The sequence below is a fragment of the Phaenicophaeus curvirostris genome, chromosome 5 (genome assembly GCF_032191515.1).
Source record: "Phaenicophaeus curvirostris isolate KB17595 chromosome 5, BPBGC_Pcur_1.0, whole genome shotgun sequence".
Lineage (NCBI taxonomy): Eukaryota > Metazoa > Chordata > Aves > Cuculiformes > Cuculidae > Phaenicophaeus > Phaenicophaeus curvirostris.
In genome coordinates this window covers 12,919,402-12,934,720 of record NC_091396.1, presented here as the reverse complement: position 1 = coordinate 12,934,720, position 15,319 = coordinate 12,919,402, and the positions used below count along the sequence as shown (strand labels likewise).

The following is a 15,319-nucleotide window of genomic DNA, read 5'->3' as shown; positions in this document are numbered from 1 at the left end:
GTAAGAGCTGCCAGGGCAGTGCTCCTGCTCCTGTGGCACACATCTTACTAGCTCTTGTGGATCCCGCTGCAGCTGGGCTGGCCATCAGCCTATGCAAAACATCACAAGGAGATTATTCTGAATTTTAAAGATGCCTCTTCAGCAGATGACACTAATTAATTCCCATTAGCTATTAAAAACCTAGAAAACTGCTTTTGTATGAGGCCAGGCTCCCCCAAGCAATATATTTGTTCTGCCCTGCGAGTGAGCAGCACATGAAGCAGCAACCCTACCGCTACAAGACAGAAACACAGAATGAAATGTTTGTCGAGGTGAAAACTCCTACCTGCCCTGAGGGTGACCAAGGTGACTGCTGTTCTTAAAATCCTAGTAAGTTTGCAGATAGATATAAAAAATATGGCATTTCTGGCAGCAACATTGAAGTCCAGCTGGAGTCGATAACCCGAACCAGCATGTGGTCAGGGTGCTCCTGATGCTTCAGGCTGGGTGCTGAGCAGGCAGGTGGTGGCACCACCGGTTCTGTCGGCAGGAGAGAACTGAGGGCACAGTGGGCCCTGTGGTTCATGACATACCAATAAGGCTCTGTATCTGCTGCTTTCTGGACAACATACTTTTGTGCTTGTTTGTTGCTTTTTGGCTCGACACAATGATTAGTTTTCCTGACTAATCCTACTGGGAGGACAGCCAAGACCTGCCTGGAGGATCCCTCCTCAGGGGGTTCTGAGCCCCAGTGAGGCAGGGCTGCCACAGGCACTAGCTCCACAGCAAGCTGGGGGCAGAGGGAGATCACCCCAGGAGCCCCCCAAACCCTGTTTCTGTGCTTCTGCCACACCACTGCAGAGAAGCCTGTAACTCATTAATTATTCTGTAATTGCCCTTTCTCATCAAGCCAGCAGTTGCATCCCTAATTACATGGCAACGATACTAAGCTAACAGGATGAGCTATAATTCCTAGGTCATATTAGCACTGTAATTTTACTCTGAGCATCTTACTGGTAATGGCCATTTGAATGTGGCAACATCAATTAAGTCAATATAAATGCTTAGCCCCTGGAAAAATCATTAATAAAAACTTCATTCTGATAGCCTCTAATCACAGCTAAATACAATTACTCATACGAGGCCACTATAAAAAGTATTTTTCTGATCAGAAGAAATTCTTAAGTTTTTTTTTATCCAACTGTTTGTAATAAAAAGGACACTATATAGAAAAATCCAGAAAGTAAGCACACATTTGTTTCTCAAAACCCATAGATAAACATGACAGTATCTCTAAATTACTGGCTACTGGCTATTTCATTTATCTCTACTCAAGCTGTAGCCTAGTATAAGTGTTTTGAAAGCAGCACGCTGCTGTTTTATCTGGAACAGCTGCACGGGGTTTCTTTGATGTCAAGCTCTTGTGTGGGGATGGTGTTTCAATTTCTCTTTATGCCTCTGAACTGCTGAAAAAGAAGGAAATGACATTCGATAAAACAGGCGATTTTCACAGAGGAAAAAAAAAGGCAGCAAAATTTGGCTTTGAATGCTGTACCAAGAAATAATTCATCACGGCCGTGGTAACAGAACTACACTGTGCCTTTCGCATCCCCATTTCAAAGGAGACAGGGAAAATATCTTGCAGTTTTGTGCTGCAGAACAGTTTCCCTGAGGTGCTGTACCAGGTGCTAACTTGTGAGTGTTAGGTTTATGGTTGGACTTGATAATCTTAAACGTCCAACATAAGCAATTCTGTCATTCTGTGATCTCTTGTGCACTCCCCAAGGAGCATAAAAAGAATCAGCTGAGGAAGGTCTACTCCTTCCCACCCGCTCCCACTCAGGTTCCTTGAGCTCTGTGGTGCCAGAGACAGGAGGCTCAAGCAGCACGGGGGTTGCAGGATGTTCAAAAAGGCTGTGGCTGGTCATGACAGGCAACTAAAGATGAAGCTGCTCTACATTCTCCAGAAAAGATGCTTTCTTATGCAGTGAGCAAACCTTTTTTAATTGGCTGTGTCTGCAGCATTCATTGCAGAGCAACCACGAGTGCTGCCTGCAAAGCGAGAGAGTCACATAAGTGCAAATCCCCCTCTCTCAGGCACCCAGCGCTTGCTGGTTTCGTAAGTCAGAGGCAGGAGCCAGCGACACAACTCTTTTCCACAGTGCTCAGTAAGGAGGAGCCGCATGCAGCGCCTGGAAGGAGAGGGATTGCCCTGCCTGCAGCTGCCAAGCCACCTGGCACAAGTTAGACACACTTAGGATGTACCAAAGTGGACAGAACATATTTCCTATGAAGAGATAAGGCTGAAAAGGTCCAGGATACTAGGAGCAGCTGGCAGAAGGTCAGCAAAGCCAATGCAGGGAGAAGCAACAACAGCATTATCCTGAGGCAGGATCTCTTTCCCCTACACTGTGTAAAACAGCTGTGCGGGCTTACTTTGTAAATATTTTCCATTATAAGATTTTTTTTAGGAACATTCTCAAAACAGTGCTCAAGGAGTTTTCCTATTGACCTCCAAAAAATATGTTTCATAAGGCACTTCCCTGCACGTGTCTTTGCAGACAACCGCTTTGCTGTACAATGCTTACTGGAGAAAAAGCAGCAAAAGCTGAAAAAGGCTGCTTGAAAAAGCCAGACCCTCTGATTCAAAGCTCAATGAGCCGATGAAAACAATTTGTGCTGGTGCCAGTGAGGTCCTCCTCGCCTGCAGCAGGGGTCTGGGGGATCCTGTGCGGCTGTGCTGGGAACACTGCCACCAAGCTCAGTTCGCCTCCCCACCCAACTTACTGCTCTCCCTCCACAGCACTGCTGCTGCACACAAACGGGATTTCTTCCCTGTCCATCTTCCCCAGAACGAGATGGTTCTTCTCCATGTTTATGACGCACTGTAGAGAATAAATACCTTTAGATAAGAGGGAAAACTGCAATTCAGCATGGTCACGGCTCCCCCAGCATGGGTGAGAGTCCTGCTGGAAACTCCCTACCTTCAGAGATTTCAGCGTCTGCAGCCCAAAGGAGAAGGGTTTCTCACTGTCTTCTGAAAAAAAGGAACATTCAGATTTATACATTCAAAATGATCTCCCATGTTTTTTGTAAGCAAATCCATTCTTCCTTCATGGCTGCTCTGCTAAATAAAACTCTGTTTATAATGGAACCGAGTTACTCCAGAGGGCAACATGATCAAACGAGGGCAGCAGGATGCGCCTGCAGAGAGGCATGGTGGCTGCTCCATTGCACAGCAAACCACACGCCTGGTGCCATCAGTGTGGCCCCACTGAATGCATCCTTTTTCCCTCCCTCCATCTGAAGAGCCAATGGGGATTTTTATTGGAAAAAAAGCATTATTTCTGTTTTAATGTTAATGTGTTTCTGAAGCTTTTTTTACCCCCCAAGAGGTAGAGCCCCAGCCCAAATGCAGGGGGACTAGAGGAGCACACACACTCACCCACGACGAGGGCAGCGCACTCCACGGGGACCGCTCCCACCGTGAGGGAGAGGCTCTCGATCTGGCCGATCACCTTCACCTTGTATGGCAATGAAACCATCTCATCTTCACTGGGCAGTGCTTTAAAATGCTCCTTTAACCTGTCATTGAAAACACTTCTGATGTGAAATGGCCATGGTCAATTTGCTGCTCTGGCAAAACAGTACTTGAAGGATACTTACACCTGAAGAGCTCTTAACTTGCTCATATTACCAAGCCATTATTGGAAAGGCACTTTCTTGGTAGGTTTCCTGTGATGCTCTGCATACAGCCAGCAGCTTACACCCACACCAGACCATAACACAACACTCGATGCAGTCCTGGAGCTGTGTCAGCCCTTGCCTTGAGCAAAGCTCCTCACTAGCTTTTGCTTTCTGCCCAAGAAATCTTTTTCCCTACCTTTCCTCAAGACCTGGGGAAGCTGCTAATCTAAAATTGCATCTAATTTAATGAGGTGTGAGGAAGGGACACCTCACTCTGGCTTCCACCAGTGGAGCCACTGACACTGTGTCTCCACACCTCGCAGCAAGGGCAGCACGGCCAACCCACACTTGCCAGTGGGTGCTGCTGCTGGGTTTCCTTAGGGGGACAGAGCAGACACATTCAGCCTGAGAAAAGGAGAAAAAGGTGTCAGGGATATCTCAGGTACAGTCATTTCTTCTGTCTACACTCCATGAACTAGTTTGAGAACACTGATTAATTATTTAGCTTCAGTTTCTTTTTTAAATGGGACAAGAAGGCAATGGAAAGGCAGTCTGAGGTGTGGTCTCTCCCTCAGATAAAAGCTGGATCCGTTTTAGCTGTTCGAGGTACCTTTCTGTTGAGCTGCACTGCAGCAGTGCGTGTCTGTCTGTCTGTCTGTTCCAGGGGGGCAGCCCCTCTCAGAGGCAGATGCCCTGGGACTGAGGTGGGGATTGCCCACACTGTTTAGCACAGGTACAAAGACCAGGAGAGGTAGCAGAGAGAAGGAGCCTCTGTCCTTTCCCTTAGGGAGTGACCTTAAAAATGCTTACGTGAATATATCAAGAAGTTTATGAGCTCCTTGGCCCTGCACTGGCTTTACTGAAGACACATTGGAGTGGCTTTTTTGGATGCAGCCAACTCCAATGGCTTCTCTATCCACCGAAGGGAAGACGTGCAGCCTTTAGCTGTGGTCTCTGCTTCCTTCTAGTTTCTCCCTGCTGCAGGGCCCAGGCCACAGCGCTGGAGCCAGGAGCTGAACGGTGCTGAGATACAGCAGGAAACGGCTCCTCGCTCAGGCACCTACTGGCCCAGATAGTTTTCCCAGGTGTGACAAGGGCTGCAGAGAGACTACAGGGAGGGGACAGAGTAAAGCCACCTTCAGGAAAGTATTTAATCACAGCTGAGATTGACCCAAAGATGGATGGACGGACAGCAAGTGGGGAATGCATGGCTGAAAGCTGGCCAGGAGACTGCAGCATGGTGAGGAAAACCACTGATGCAGTGACACATCCTGGAGATAGGTTTGAAAGTGGAAAGTCCCCAGCAGTGTGCAGCAACCAGAACTGCTCACACAGCAGCTGCACCTACATCTCTGAGGAGTGATTCTTACGCTGTGGCAACCTGCAAGCTAGCCCCACAACTTCTCTTGGTGGCGAGGGGAAGAACTTGAACAACACCATGACAAGATCAAAAATATGTTTTTTAAAAGGCTCTTTTTACATGTTGAACTCCCAGAGACCTCAGCAGTAGAGCCCTTCCCCAGAGCTGTCGAGTCTCAACTGCAGGCAGCAGTGCCCAGCAAAGCACACTGCAGGGCCCCTCCTGCCCTGGCAGGAACAAGAACAAAAAATCACTCAGCACGCTTCTTCCCAGCTGCTTTACAGGGCTGGTTTTAAAAAAAACACATGTTTTATCACTGCCACACGCACTGGGCTGCTTTGAAGTAAAACATCCTGGAGCAGTGCCTGTTGTCACACAGGACCTACCGCAGCGACAGCAGAGTGAGCCAGGCATCAAAGCCCTGGTTTTAACCTGCTTTTTTAATCTAGCTTTAGTTTATGTTCCCACAAATGCAAACAGCAAAGAAGCTGGAGGAAGCTGCCTGCAGCACAGCCCTTCTTGCTGCACGCCTCAGCTGGCAGCTCATGTCGGTGGGATGGGATAGACTGGGCTGTCACTCTGGCCATACTGTCTGCCTGTGCACGCGATGTAGCTCCTGCACACCCTGGTATCCACAGGGTCCCACCTAGCAGGAAGCAAAGTTCTCTCATTGCTCATGAGAAACACTGTGGAGAATGTGAGCCTTTTCACTGCAGTGGCCACAAAAGTGGCTTCACTCTAATCAGGAGAGAAACCCCCACAACCTGAGAGCAGAAACTGGCCGGAACCTATTTCCTAAGTGCTCTTTGAAGGGCAGGACTGCTGAAACAGACCAGTGCTGCAAAAACTACATGAGTAACACAGAGAGCAGGCAAGCTCTCACAGAGCATCGCTGTGTGGCTTGGATGTGTCTTGTCAAGCAGCCAATTCAATATCTTAGCAGGATGAGACCCCACCACATGCGTTGTTATCATCCATTCACCAGGCTGTGTAGCTCCACAGTTTGTGACAAGTTTGTAGTAAGCAGAGCCACCTTCCAGCCACTAAACACTGCTGTGCAAAGAAGTAATTACTGTCTGGACAGAAAACAGTCACCATTCATCCAAGGCCATGCAGCAGCGCTCAGGGAGCAACTGCAATTGTTTTCTGCATAATCACTGCAAGTCAGTGATAAAAAGCAAAGACTCCATGGGAATAAAGTGCCAAACCTCCTAGATACCTTGTGAGCTGATCCCTGATCCTCCTCCCCAGAGATCAGGGGGAGTTTTGCTGTGAATGGCTGGCAGTCAGCTTTCTAACACTACACAAACCCATCTCCTTTCCCTTCAACAGGGAGAAATTTGTTACTGAGAGTAGCATCAGACAGCTATTTTTTAGCACACGCTTGTATGCAACCATACAACTGCTGGGGCCAGCCTCACACCTGCCCTGGGGACACAGAAGGCCAGGGGGGATTTCAGCTGTTCTGCGAGGCACCGAGCAACAAACAACAGGCAGGCACTGAAAAACTAGAAATGCATCCAGCTTTCTGAAGGGATTTACTCAGAGGTGAATAGGTTGGCAAAAGTGGTTTTCTGTTTCAGCTCCCACAGGGGCATTTAAGGATCAGTAAGCCCTGATTTGATTGTAATAGGAGACTCTGGGTCTTGCCTGGGCACAGCCCAAAGTGCTGCCTTCAAGCATGACCATTGCTGGCCGGAGCAAAGCCCCAGCCCCAGGAGCACTGCCTGTGCTGCCAGGTGCCACGAGTTCCCACAAAACAGAAATCCAGATGGATATTTACCCTAGCCTGTCCAGGCAGGCAGATGAGATGAGGTTGTGCTGTGAGCCGGTGTCCACTACAGCCTTCAGCTCCTTCCCCTCACACTGCAAGAGCAAGCAGAGATGGGAGATGACATGTGGGAGGCGGGATAAGTGCAGGGTGCCCAGGGTCTCTGCTCTGCACACACCTCTCCCTACCAAAATGCCAACATCTCCTTGCACCAGCCCATCCACAATCCACTGCACACAAGTTGTCATCTCTGCCATAGGCACCCAAGAGCTGGCTCTTGAGCTGCTTTTTGAGTAAGGTGGTGCTATTAAACAAAGTGGTGTTGGGTCCTGAGCACTTCCCAACAGCATCTGCCCCTGCAAAGAGCAGAAGGGCCAAGCCTCAGGCAGGAAGGGGTATTGTGGAGAGCAGAAAATACAAAAGAGCATGGGATAAGGAGGAGAAATGGGAAATTACTCTTGGGGAAAGAAAAGAGGGATGGCACTTGAGGGAAACAAGTTGGCTGTGAGCACAGGGATTTGCTGTGGATAATTACTCCTCAGCATTTCAGCGTGCTGCCCCAGCCTGGCTGCTCCCTCCACCCTGATGTCCAAGGGAGAACATCCATCAGATCAGTTTTCTCTCTGATATGCAGGTGGGCACCCATGCCACAGCAGCCCTGAGCTGCAAAGGCAGAGCAGCCCCACAGCTGTGACAGCCCTGGTGAAGTGCAATCCTAATCAGGAAACACAGAGAACCAGAGCACCACTTGAGATGGTCAGAAATAAAAATTGGGAGGAAAAAAAAAAAACAGAAGGCTGTGGAGGGACTATTACCTGGCAGCTCACCACTATGAGCAACTCGTCCTCTGTTTTCCCTGAGATGCCCAGTTTGGTTTGATTCAGCTTGTTAGTCTGCACTGAGATATCACTCTTCGGAGTCCAGCTGCCTCGACTGCTTCGTAATTTTGATAAATTTGTCTCCATCAGGCGCTTCTGCAGTATGTTATGTGGTTGCTTTAAGAAAAAAACACATGGAGAAGAGCAGGGTGAATTCAGAGGAAAGCCACAAAGTGACCTGCATCACCAGCCTGCTTGTGGTGCCTGCAGGCCAGCGCTGCTCTCATGGGAGGGATGCCCTGAAGTCTCATTCTCCCGATTCCCAGACTACATGTACTCTTCCTAGCCTACAGCTATTTGCTCTCCTGCCAGCTCTGGCTTACCTGGCTTTGACTAAAGAGAACTACTTTATATTGGTGAGGGAATAAACCTTTCAAAATATTAACTAAAATGTAAAGGGATCCCTTTGTTTCCAAACTCAAATTCAAGATTTGATTTCATATAGGAATCAAAACAAGTCAGACTTTTCCAAGCTGCGGTTGCCCTCATCTATTGATGAGGACATTGAGAATTCTGCAGTGATGTGAAAACTTAAGAGGTAACAAAAAGCCTTTCCTATTACATGTACTACCTAAGTGTGGAAAAAGGTATATAGACTTACTGAAGGAATGCAGATGCTTTCTTTGAGCACTGGCATTGCTGGCATAGGAAATACTCATGTTCAGCCTCCACCTGCAGTGATGCTCTTTGCATGAATTAACACAGAATTTAAGAAGTTGATTTGGGTGCCTGTGCATTAGTTCTTACAGGTGCGAGTGAAGAAGGCACAACTCCAAGAACAGAGCTACAGTTGCTGTCAGACCTGGCCTAGCCTTTAAATTAGAATTTGGGCTAAAATTGCCCTGCATCTCTCTTCCCTCTGCACTTTCATTTAGCTTCCAAGGGTGAATAGATGGGACCAATCCTGGGTGCTGCGCCACAGGAGGGAAAGGAGAGGAGGGGAAGAGGTATCGTCTGAAGTAGGTAGATATGTGTTCCCCCAGCTTTGTATGGCAGCTTCTCACTTTCTCTGTCATTTCCATTTGCTCTGCAAGAAGCATGTTGCCTCTCAAAATCTCCTCCAACTGCTTTCCCAAAAGCCTTTTTATGTTTAATGTTCGTCATGGATGGATGCACATGCTCTGCTGGAGGTGAAATAACTCTGCTTGATTATCTGTTCATTTCTCTGCCTGGCTAATCTCTCCCTCCATTACTGCCCTTTCCCTTCTGATTTTAATTTGTCCACAGTAAGACCTTCTTACTGGCTTATTCTTGAGTTTTTTTATTCATATTAAATGAGCCTGTGTGTCTGCAGAGACAGCTAAACCAGCAAATTCCTCATCCTGAGGGAATTTCAATGGGATCAGATAACTGAAAAACTCAGGCTGTGTTTCCCCAAGTCAGTCAGTGCATATCCTTGTGTGCAGCCTCTCATCTTTAAAATAATCTGTGCAGCATGTTAAATAACAGCCCTTACAAAAGGCTAATCTAACTTGGCATTATCCTAAAATAACTGCAGCCACGTTAGTACTTCAGATCCTGCTGCAGGCACAACAGAGGCAGTTAAACTGGACCTGACTGACGAGATCGGGTAGATGCAGCCAACACCAGTGGTCACTGGAACACTCCATCTCCTTTTCTCCCCACTTTTTACCATTCTTACTTCTACATACAACGTGTGACTTGAAAGGAAATAAGATTTCATTACCATTTTCAGTTGCAGGTTCTGTGTCTGACCAATAGCTAGAGAGCATGTCCTGTGTAAGGGCAATAACATAGCCATTCTCCCAGCCAGAGGGAGAAAATAGATCCAACATTGTGCTGACTCCTTCACACACAAAAAGCAACAAAGCTCCAGCACTGCTCTAGAGACCATCACCTTCCCAGTGAGACTAAAAAGCAGAAACCAGCACTACTTAACTAGATTTAAGGCAGGCAGACTGGCTCCACTTATGAAGGGCAAGGGGCAAGCAAATTGGTTTGGAAGTGAGGGCTCCATTACATGAGACAGAAGCCGTAGGTGCACAGTGAGCACTGTGATCACTTACAAAGCTTCTCACTTGAGTAAAAATGCAAGCCAGGGTTTGCTGACAGTGGATGGCACGTTCTTCTTACATTTTATGTTTGCGTACACCACAGGCACGCATCTGGAGGACTAATTCTTCATATCATCAAAAAAAATTGGAATACGGGATTGGAAAAGTAGATGGGTGAAGATTCCAGGTGGCCAGGAGATAGCCTGCCGCACAGAAGTCACCTCGTTGTGCTCAGCCTTGCTCAGTTGGGACTGGAAGAAAGTTCTGAATGACATCATCCAGGACAGTCTGGATGTTCTTCTGATCTGCCTGGCCTCTATCGCATTGCCAAATACCTTTGAAAGAACAGGCTGGAGAAGAACAAGTCACCAGCATGCTCATCATTGCTATTTTAACTGCCATCTACCCTTGATTTAAACCTACATTTTTTTTAGTGCAAGTCTTCCTATGATGGTTAACTGGTTACATATGTAGGTTTTCTCAGGCCCTGGTTTTACGAATCCTATATGGGATCCATCACTGAAAGGAAAAAATCCAGCGCTCGGCAAACATGAGTTACCACCACGAATGGGACTGTCTTTTGTCAATGCTTTCTCTTCTGAAAGCCACAGCAAATCCTGCCTTGGGGGGGGACAAATGTTGCTTACGTTGTCTCCAATACAGAAATAATCTAGCAAGAGGGGACTGAAAAGGTTCCCTGCAGCATCATCCTGTCTCAGGCTATTAATTAGTTCACTTTAACTTGTATTTCCCTTGACTCTTGGTTGCAACAGAGTAAGGGATGTTAGTCACGGACATGTCTCAAGTGATGGATACGTACTTGGTGAACAGATCATGTGCCAGGGGACATTTTTCAAACATATGTTTTGCTGGAAAGCTGCAAGCAGACCATGTCTAGGAGGGAGAGAGAGAAGGAAAACCTCCCTGGGACAGCAATGGGGAAGGCAGCTGTGTTCTCCCTCCATGGGCCAGCTACAAGGCCAGGACCGGTGCTTGAATTAACCCAGATTATCTGGTACCATCTTTCTATGCGTTGGACAAAAATGTTGGAAGTTTTATACAAAAATAAAATGTCGCATACTGTTGTGTCAGTGCTAAAAATTGTGTTATTTCCTAGTATCATTCAGCATAATATAAATACAAATCAGGACTATTTGGGTTTTTTTGTAAGATATCTCCCTTTCCAACCCTGAGATTTTGTAAACCCTATAATCCCCTAAAATGTCACAGTAATAGTCTAAAAGAAGGGAGTGGAGACACCAGCTCTTGCTGAACCTATTTACCACTGTTTGTCAAAACCACAAATAATTCTGTCCAGTTTTGTTCCTCTCTAATTTATAAGCAAGCACATCATTGTAGCTTGCAGCATCCATCCCCCTGGCAGGTGTCCCACTATTTTGGCTTCTAGATCTGGGGATAATGAGACCTGCCAACAACAGTTTTACTCAGATGGAGATGAAAGTCAGGGAAAATACTACCTCCTCCTCGCCTAACCCGTCTCAGGAGGTTTGCCTTCTCTTCTATATGTAGACATTAGAACAAATGAGTTTTAACACACACCAAAGGAGCTCATCTCAAGAAATATCAATTTCTCTCTCTTCTTGCCGTCCTTCATCCAAATTCACCTCTTCTACCAATAGCCTGTGCTCAGGCGCTGCCAGTCCCTCTTGCAGAGGGATGAGGTGGGACAAGAGATGCCCCTGCTTTCCTGCACCCCCAAGGTACCCAAGCACTGGCCAGGTCTCTGATCAAGACAGTATATGTAACATTGGAGCTTTTTGCTTTTTAACCAAGACACAACAAATTCTGGCAATTGTGCAGTGGGAAAGCACAGGAAAACTGAATGCACTGCAAATAACTGCAACATTGCACCAGCTGCAGGAGCAGGGGATGGGGCACAGCAGTGTCCAGTGCTACACTGAAGACATGAGTGCCCAAGGGAGGCTCAGAGGGCATTGGAAGAGGGGGAAGTGTTTTTTTGTCGTTGCTTGTTATTGTTCATATCCGTCTGGCAGCTCTCAGGGCAAAGTGTCAGAGCACAAGGAGGAGCTGCCAACAGCCAGCACGCCTTGCTCATGTTAGGCAGGGGTCACAGTTATGGTGCCAGGAAGCCCAAACCCCAGCTAAGGACTGTCTCATGCCAATTTTCTCAGTTTTAGAAGGAGGCTAATAGAGAAGCATTAAAACATAACCATTTCTCTGCTGCATGCCCTATGTTTTCCAAATCCAATGTATGCTATGCTCTAGTTTGGTTTTATACTAGGCAAACAAAGTGGAATATGAAAAGGGAGCGAGGAGCTAGAAGAGTTTGGTCCAACCCAGAATGATCTGCCAAAAAGCTATCAGAAACTTAGCACAGATAATCACAAGTATTTATCAAACCACCCTACACTGGGCTTCACCAGGAGAGATGCTTCAGGAGCCAAGTAACAGCACACAAGCTGGGGGATGCCAGCACACCCATCCTGGTGACCTAATGCTACCTCGTTGTGCACAGCACCCCTTGCATTGCAGCCAAAAGGAGGGGGATTTCTCCTCAAAACTGAAGTGGTCACTGCCAGTCATCACCCTGGCAGGCAAGGTCTGTCCCCACCACCTGTCCCCATCTCTGGGGAGCTGTTACCTCCTCCCTTCTCCCACCGAGGCCACTGGAAAACCCCTGTAGGAAACCCTGCATTAATAACACTGGTCATGTCAAAAGCCCTTCTACCCACGTCACCACAGCTGTCACGTAGCATTAGACACAAATAGGTGTTGCATTGTTAGGAGGTGTGCAGTTATTCACAAAAAAGGCATTCAAACACTCTGGGCAGATACCCCTGATGCCCTGGGCCTTTTGACTGCACAACTCAATCCTTCTGGACCTTGGGACAATGGCATGGTGGGGTCTCGCATTTACACTCTTGGTGTTTCTCCAGTCTCAGAGACACTCCTGGGAACAGCCCTTGTGCCATCGAGGCAGTTGCAGCACCAAGGAGACACTGTGGGTCCTCTTGAAGCCACACTCACTGCATCCTGGCTGCATGCAGTGTAAGTGTGGCAGTGCCGGTGGCTTTGCAACATGACCCACTGCAACAGCTCTGAAATTCATGGCATCTTCTCTGGGGCTGCAGAAATGATCCTGAGCACATGCCAGTGCTGCCATTTTCAGGACTCCCCATACGTCCCATGGGGCAGGAGGCTGTGGCCAAGGCTAGTCGGGGCCACATGTGCCCACTGTCCCATCACCCCTTGCTGTGACATGGGGACACAATGGTTTTGTAGTGGGCTGGCCCCTCCAGCTTGGTTCTCACCTAATCCCCAGCTGGAGACCCACCTCTGCCATGCCATGGGTCCTTGGAGAGGATTGGGAGCTGTGGGCCTCCCCAGGGCTTTGGCACATCCCTGGAGAGCGCTCCCCATGCAGTTGTCCTCACAGGGGCTATGGTAGCAGCACGGGCGATGCTGCAGCCACGGCTTGGCTGGCATCAGCACAGGAGCATGGAGGAAACCTTGGGTGGCATTTCTGTGAGCAGGGCTGTAGTGAGGAGCCCCATGCTCTGCCACTGGCACCAAACTTGGTCCTCACTGCTGTGGGGGCAAGGACTTCAGTGCTCAGTGCCCCTGGCTCCTGCTACCTGTTGCCTCTCTTGCCTGGGCAGAAAAGGAACCCCTGGCATCAGGGTCTCAGCCCCGCACACTGTGGGTTGCTTAGCCATGACGTGTTATTTAGACACTGCAGATAAGAGTAATGACAACGCCGTCATGCTCTGAAAGGCACTTTGTAGCTCCCTGACTGAGAACTGCCATTCAAGGGTGACCAGGGAAGCTCCTTCCAAGCCTTTTCCTGGGCAGAGCTTCACTCCCTACAACTGAAAACATTTGGGATGTCAAAAAAAAAAAAAATCACCTCCATGCACACTGCAGAGAACAGCCAACTCATGCCACATCTCTCAGCCAGAAAGAACCAAGCCTAACCCAGTGGAGCAGGTAGGTTGTGACAAAACAAAACTATACTACTAAAAATAAAAACATTCACTATTTTAAATCCACCTGTATCAAGCATTGAAAAAAAAGAAAATATTGTGTGTTACAAGGTGCAAGAATTTTGTAAGAATTGGTGAAAAAAAAAGTAAAAGAGCTTTCCTAGGTAGGATATATTTTCTAGATTTTGCTCCTTACCTCAGAACTTCTGCTGTTACATTTAAGTAACATTTCCTGTTAGAGAAATCTCAAATATTTGTGCACATTAGTATTTAGAAACATTCTTCAGCCTCTAGACATGTTGAAGAATATTGTATGTCAGCTCTAGAATCACACACATTATTGCATATATAAATTTTTGAAACCTAGAATTATTTATCTTCGTTTTTAAAAAAAAGTACATGCATAAGTCTTTATCACAGCATAATCTTGGAAGTTCTATACTGTGAAGTATTAGTGACTGCACTTCACCAAATAATTTATGCTTATATGCTGTGCGCATATATGCATCACCGGCAAACTTACGTGTATATATGTATGTATTATATGAAGCCATTTTGAATTACTCTGATTCAGAGAGGATTTTTGTATTGAAAACAGTATCCTATTTTCATGTAAATGTAAAAAAGAAATATTAAAAGCTTTGAGATCAGAGTGCCAGGCATCTGAAAGCACCTAATAGCAAAAAAGCAACCGTGGTGATAACTGGTGTCATATTTCTATTCCCTTCCTTTTACATATAAAAGCCTTGCTTTTTCCAATTTCTACAAGGAACTAGTTTCTCTTCCTAACAGAAAAACGGCATGAAGACATAAAACAGACACTGCCCTACCAGCTTCTTAAATCTCCTTCCAGTAAACATCATAAAGTCTTACAGTATCTTTTGAAGTCCCCAGCTTCTTCAGCCCATCCAGAGGTAGGAGATCTGCAGAATCCTTGTGAATAAACTGAACCGCCTGTTTCATCCTCCTCTGCTGGCGGAGAGATGCCGCTTCCCTTATCTCTACTTCTTTCCTTGTCGGCTCTGTCAGGATACCCGAATAAAACATCTTTCTCTCGCAAACAGCTTGCTTCTTGAAGATGCGCCTCTCGGAGAGATGGGGCCAGGAAGATGGGCTATTGCCTGTGCTTTATAACCAGAGCCTGGTGACGTTTGGAGACCGGCAGGTATTCCAGCCAGCGCTGCCGACTAAAGGAGGGGTTGGGCACATTGTACAAACAACGATGGATGAGCTCAGGCTCAGTCTAAGGGAATAAATCAGTGACGTACCTCCTCACCGCCTCTCCTGAAAGTGAGACTAACCACAGGCATCTGACAGCTCTCAAAGACCCCCAGCAGCCTCACAGAGGCTCTGCCTGTGAGGTTGCTGTGGGGCTTGCAGAGCTGCAAACAGCCCCGGGCACCAGCACACCTCCCAGCCAGCTCTGTAGGCACAGCTGGTTTTGGTCTGGATAGGGAGTCTGAATTGTCACAGCAGGTGATGGCTACCCAGTGCCCTGGATGCTGCCCCACACGCCTGAGGTGATGCAGCCTCACACAGACAATGCAACCAGTCACATAGAATCATAGAATCACCAGGTTGGAAGAGACCCACAGGATCATCGAGTCCAACCGTTCCTATCAAACACTAAACCATGCCCCTCAGCACCTCATCCACCCGTGCCT

At 47.3% G+C, this 15,319-nt stretch overlaps 1 protein-coding gene across 2 annotated transcripts; it reads right to left on the bottom strand.

Annotated features, from left to right (window-relative positions):
- Positions 1-785: 785 nt before the first annotated feature.
- Positions 786-14,923, bottom strand: NRIP3 (nuclear receptor interacting protein 3). Of its 2 annotated transcripts, none has more exons than XM_069857601.1 (7): positions 14,529-14,923; positions 7,613-7,792; positions 6,810-6,892; positions 3,425-3,564; positions 2,964-3,016; positions 2,767-2,864; positions 786-1,442 (listed from the first exon to the last, which is right to left on the bottom strand). In XM_069857601.1, exons 1-7 carry the CDS (start codon positions 14,700-14,702, stop codon positions 1,430-1,432), a joined length of 741 nt encoding a protein of 246 aa, XP_069713702.1. In that variant the 5' UTR covers positions 14,703-14,923; the 3' UTR covers positions 786-1,429. The 2 variants fall into 2 exon arrangements, with proteins under 2 accessions (XP_069713702.1, XP_069713701.1); XM_069857600.1 differs by having other exon boundaries at positions 786-1,445; positions 14,529-14,921.
- Positions 14,924-15,319: the final 396 nt, after the last annotated feature.

Bases quoted from the DNA above. Each gene is read 5' to 3' on its own strand.
- NRIP3 (XM_069857600.1), bottom strand. From the start codon at position 14,702: ATGTTTTATTCGGGTATCCTGACAGAGCCGACAAGGAAAGAAGTAGAG. The intron at 7,793-14,528 runs GTAAGACTTTAT...TTTTTCTTAAAG, and splicing joins TGGGGACTTCAAAAGATACT to CAACCACATAACATACTGCA. The intron at 3,565-6,809 runs GTAAATATCCAT...TTTCAATGACAG, and splicing joins GCCTGCCTGGACAGGCTAGG to GTTAAAGGAGCATTTTAAAG.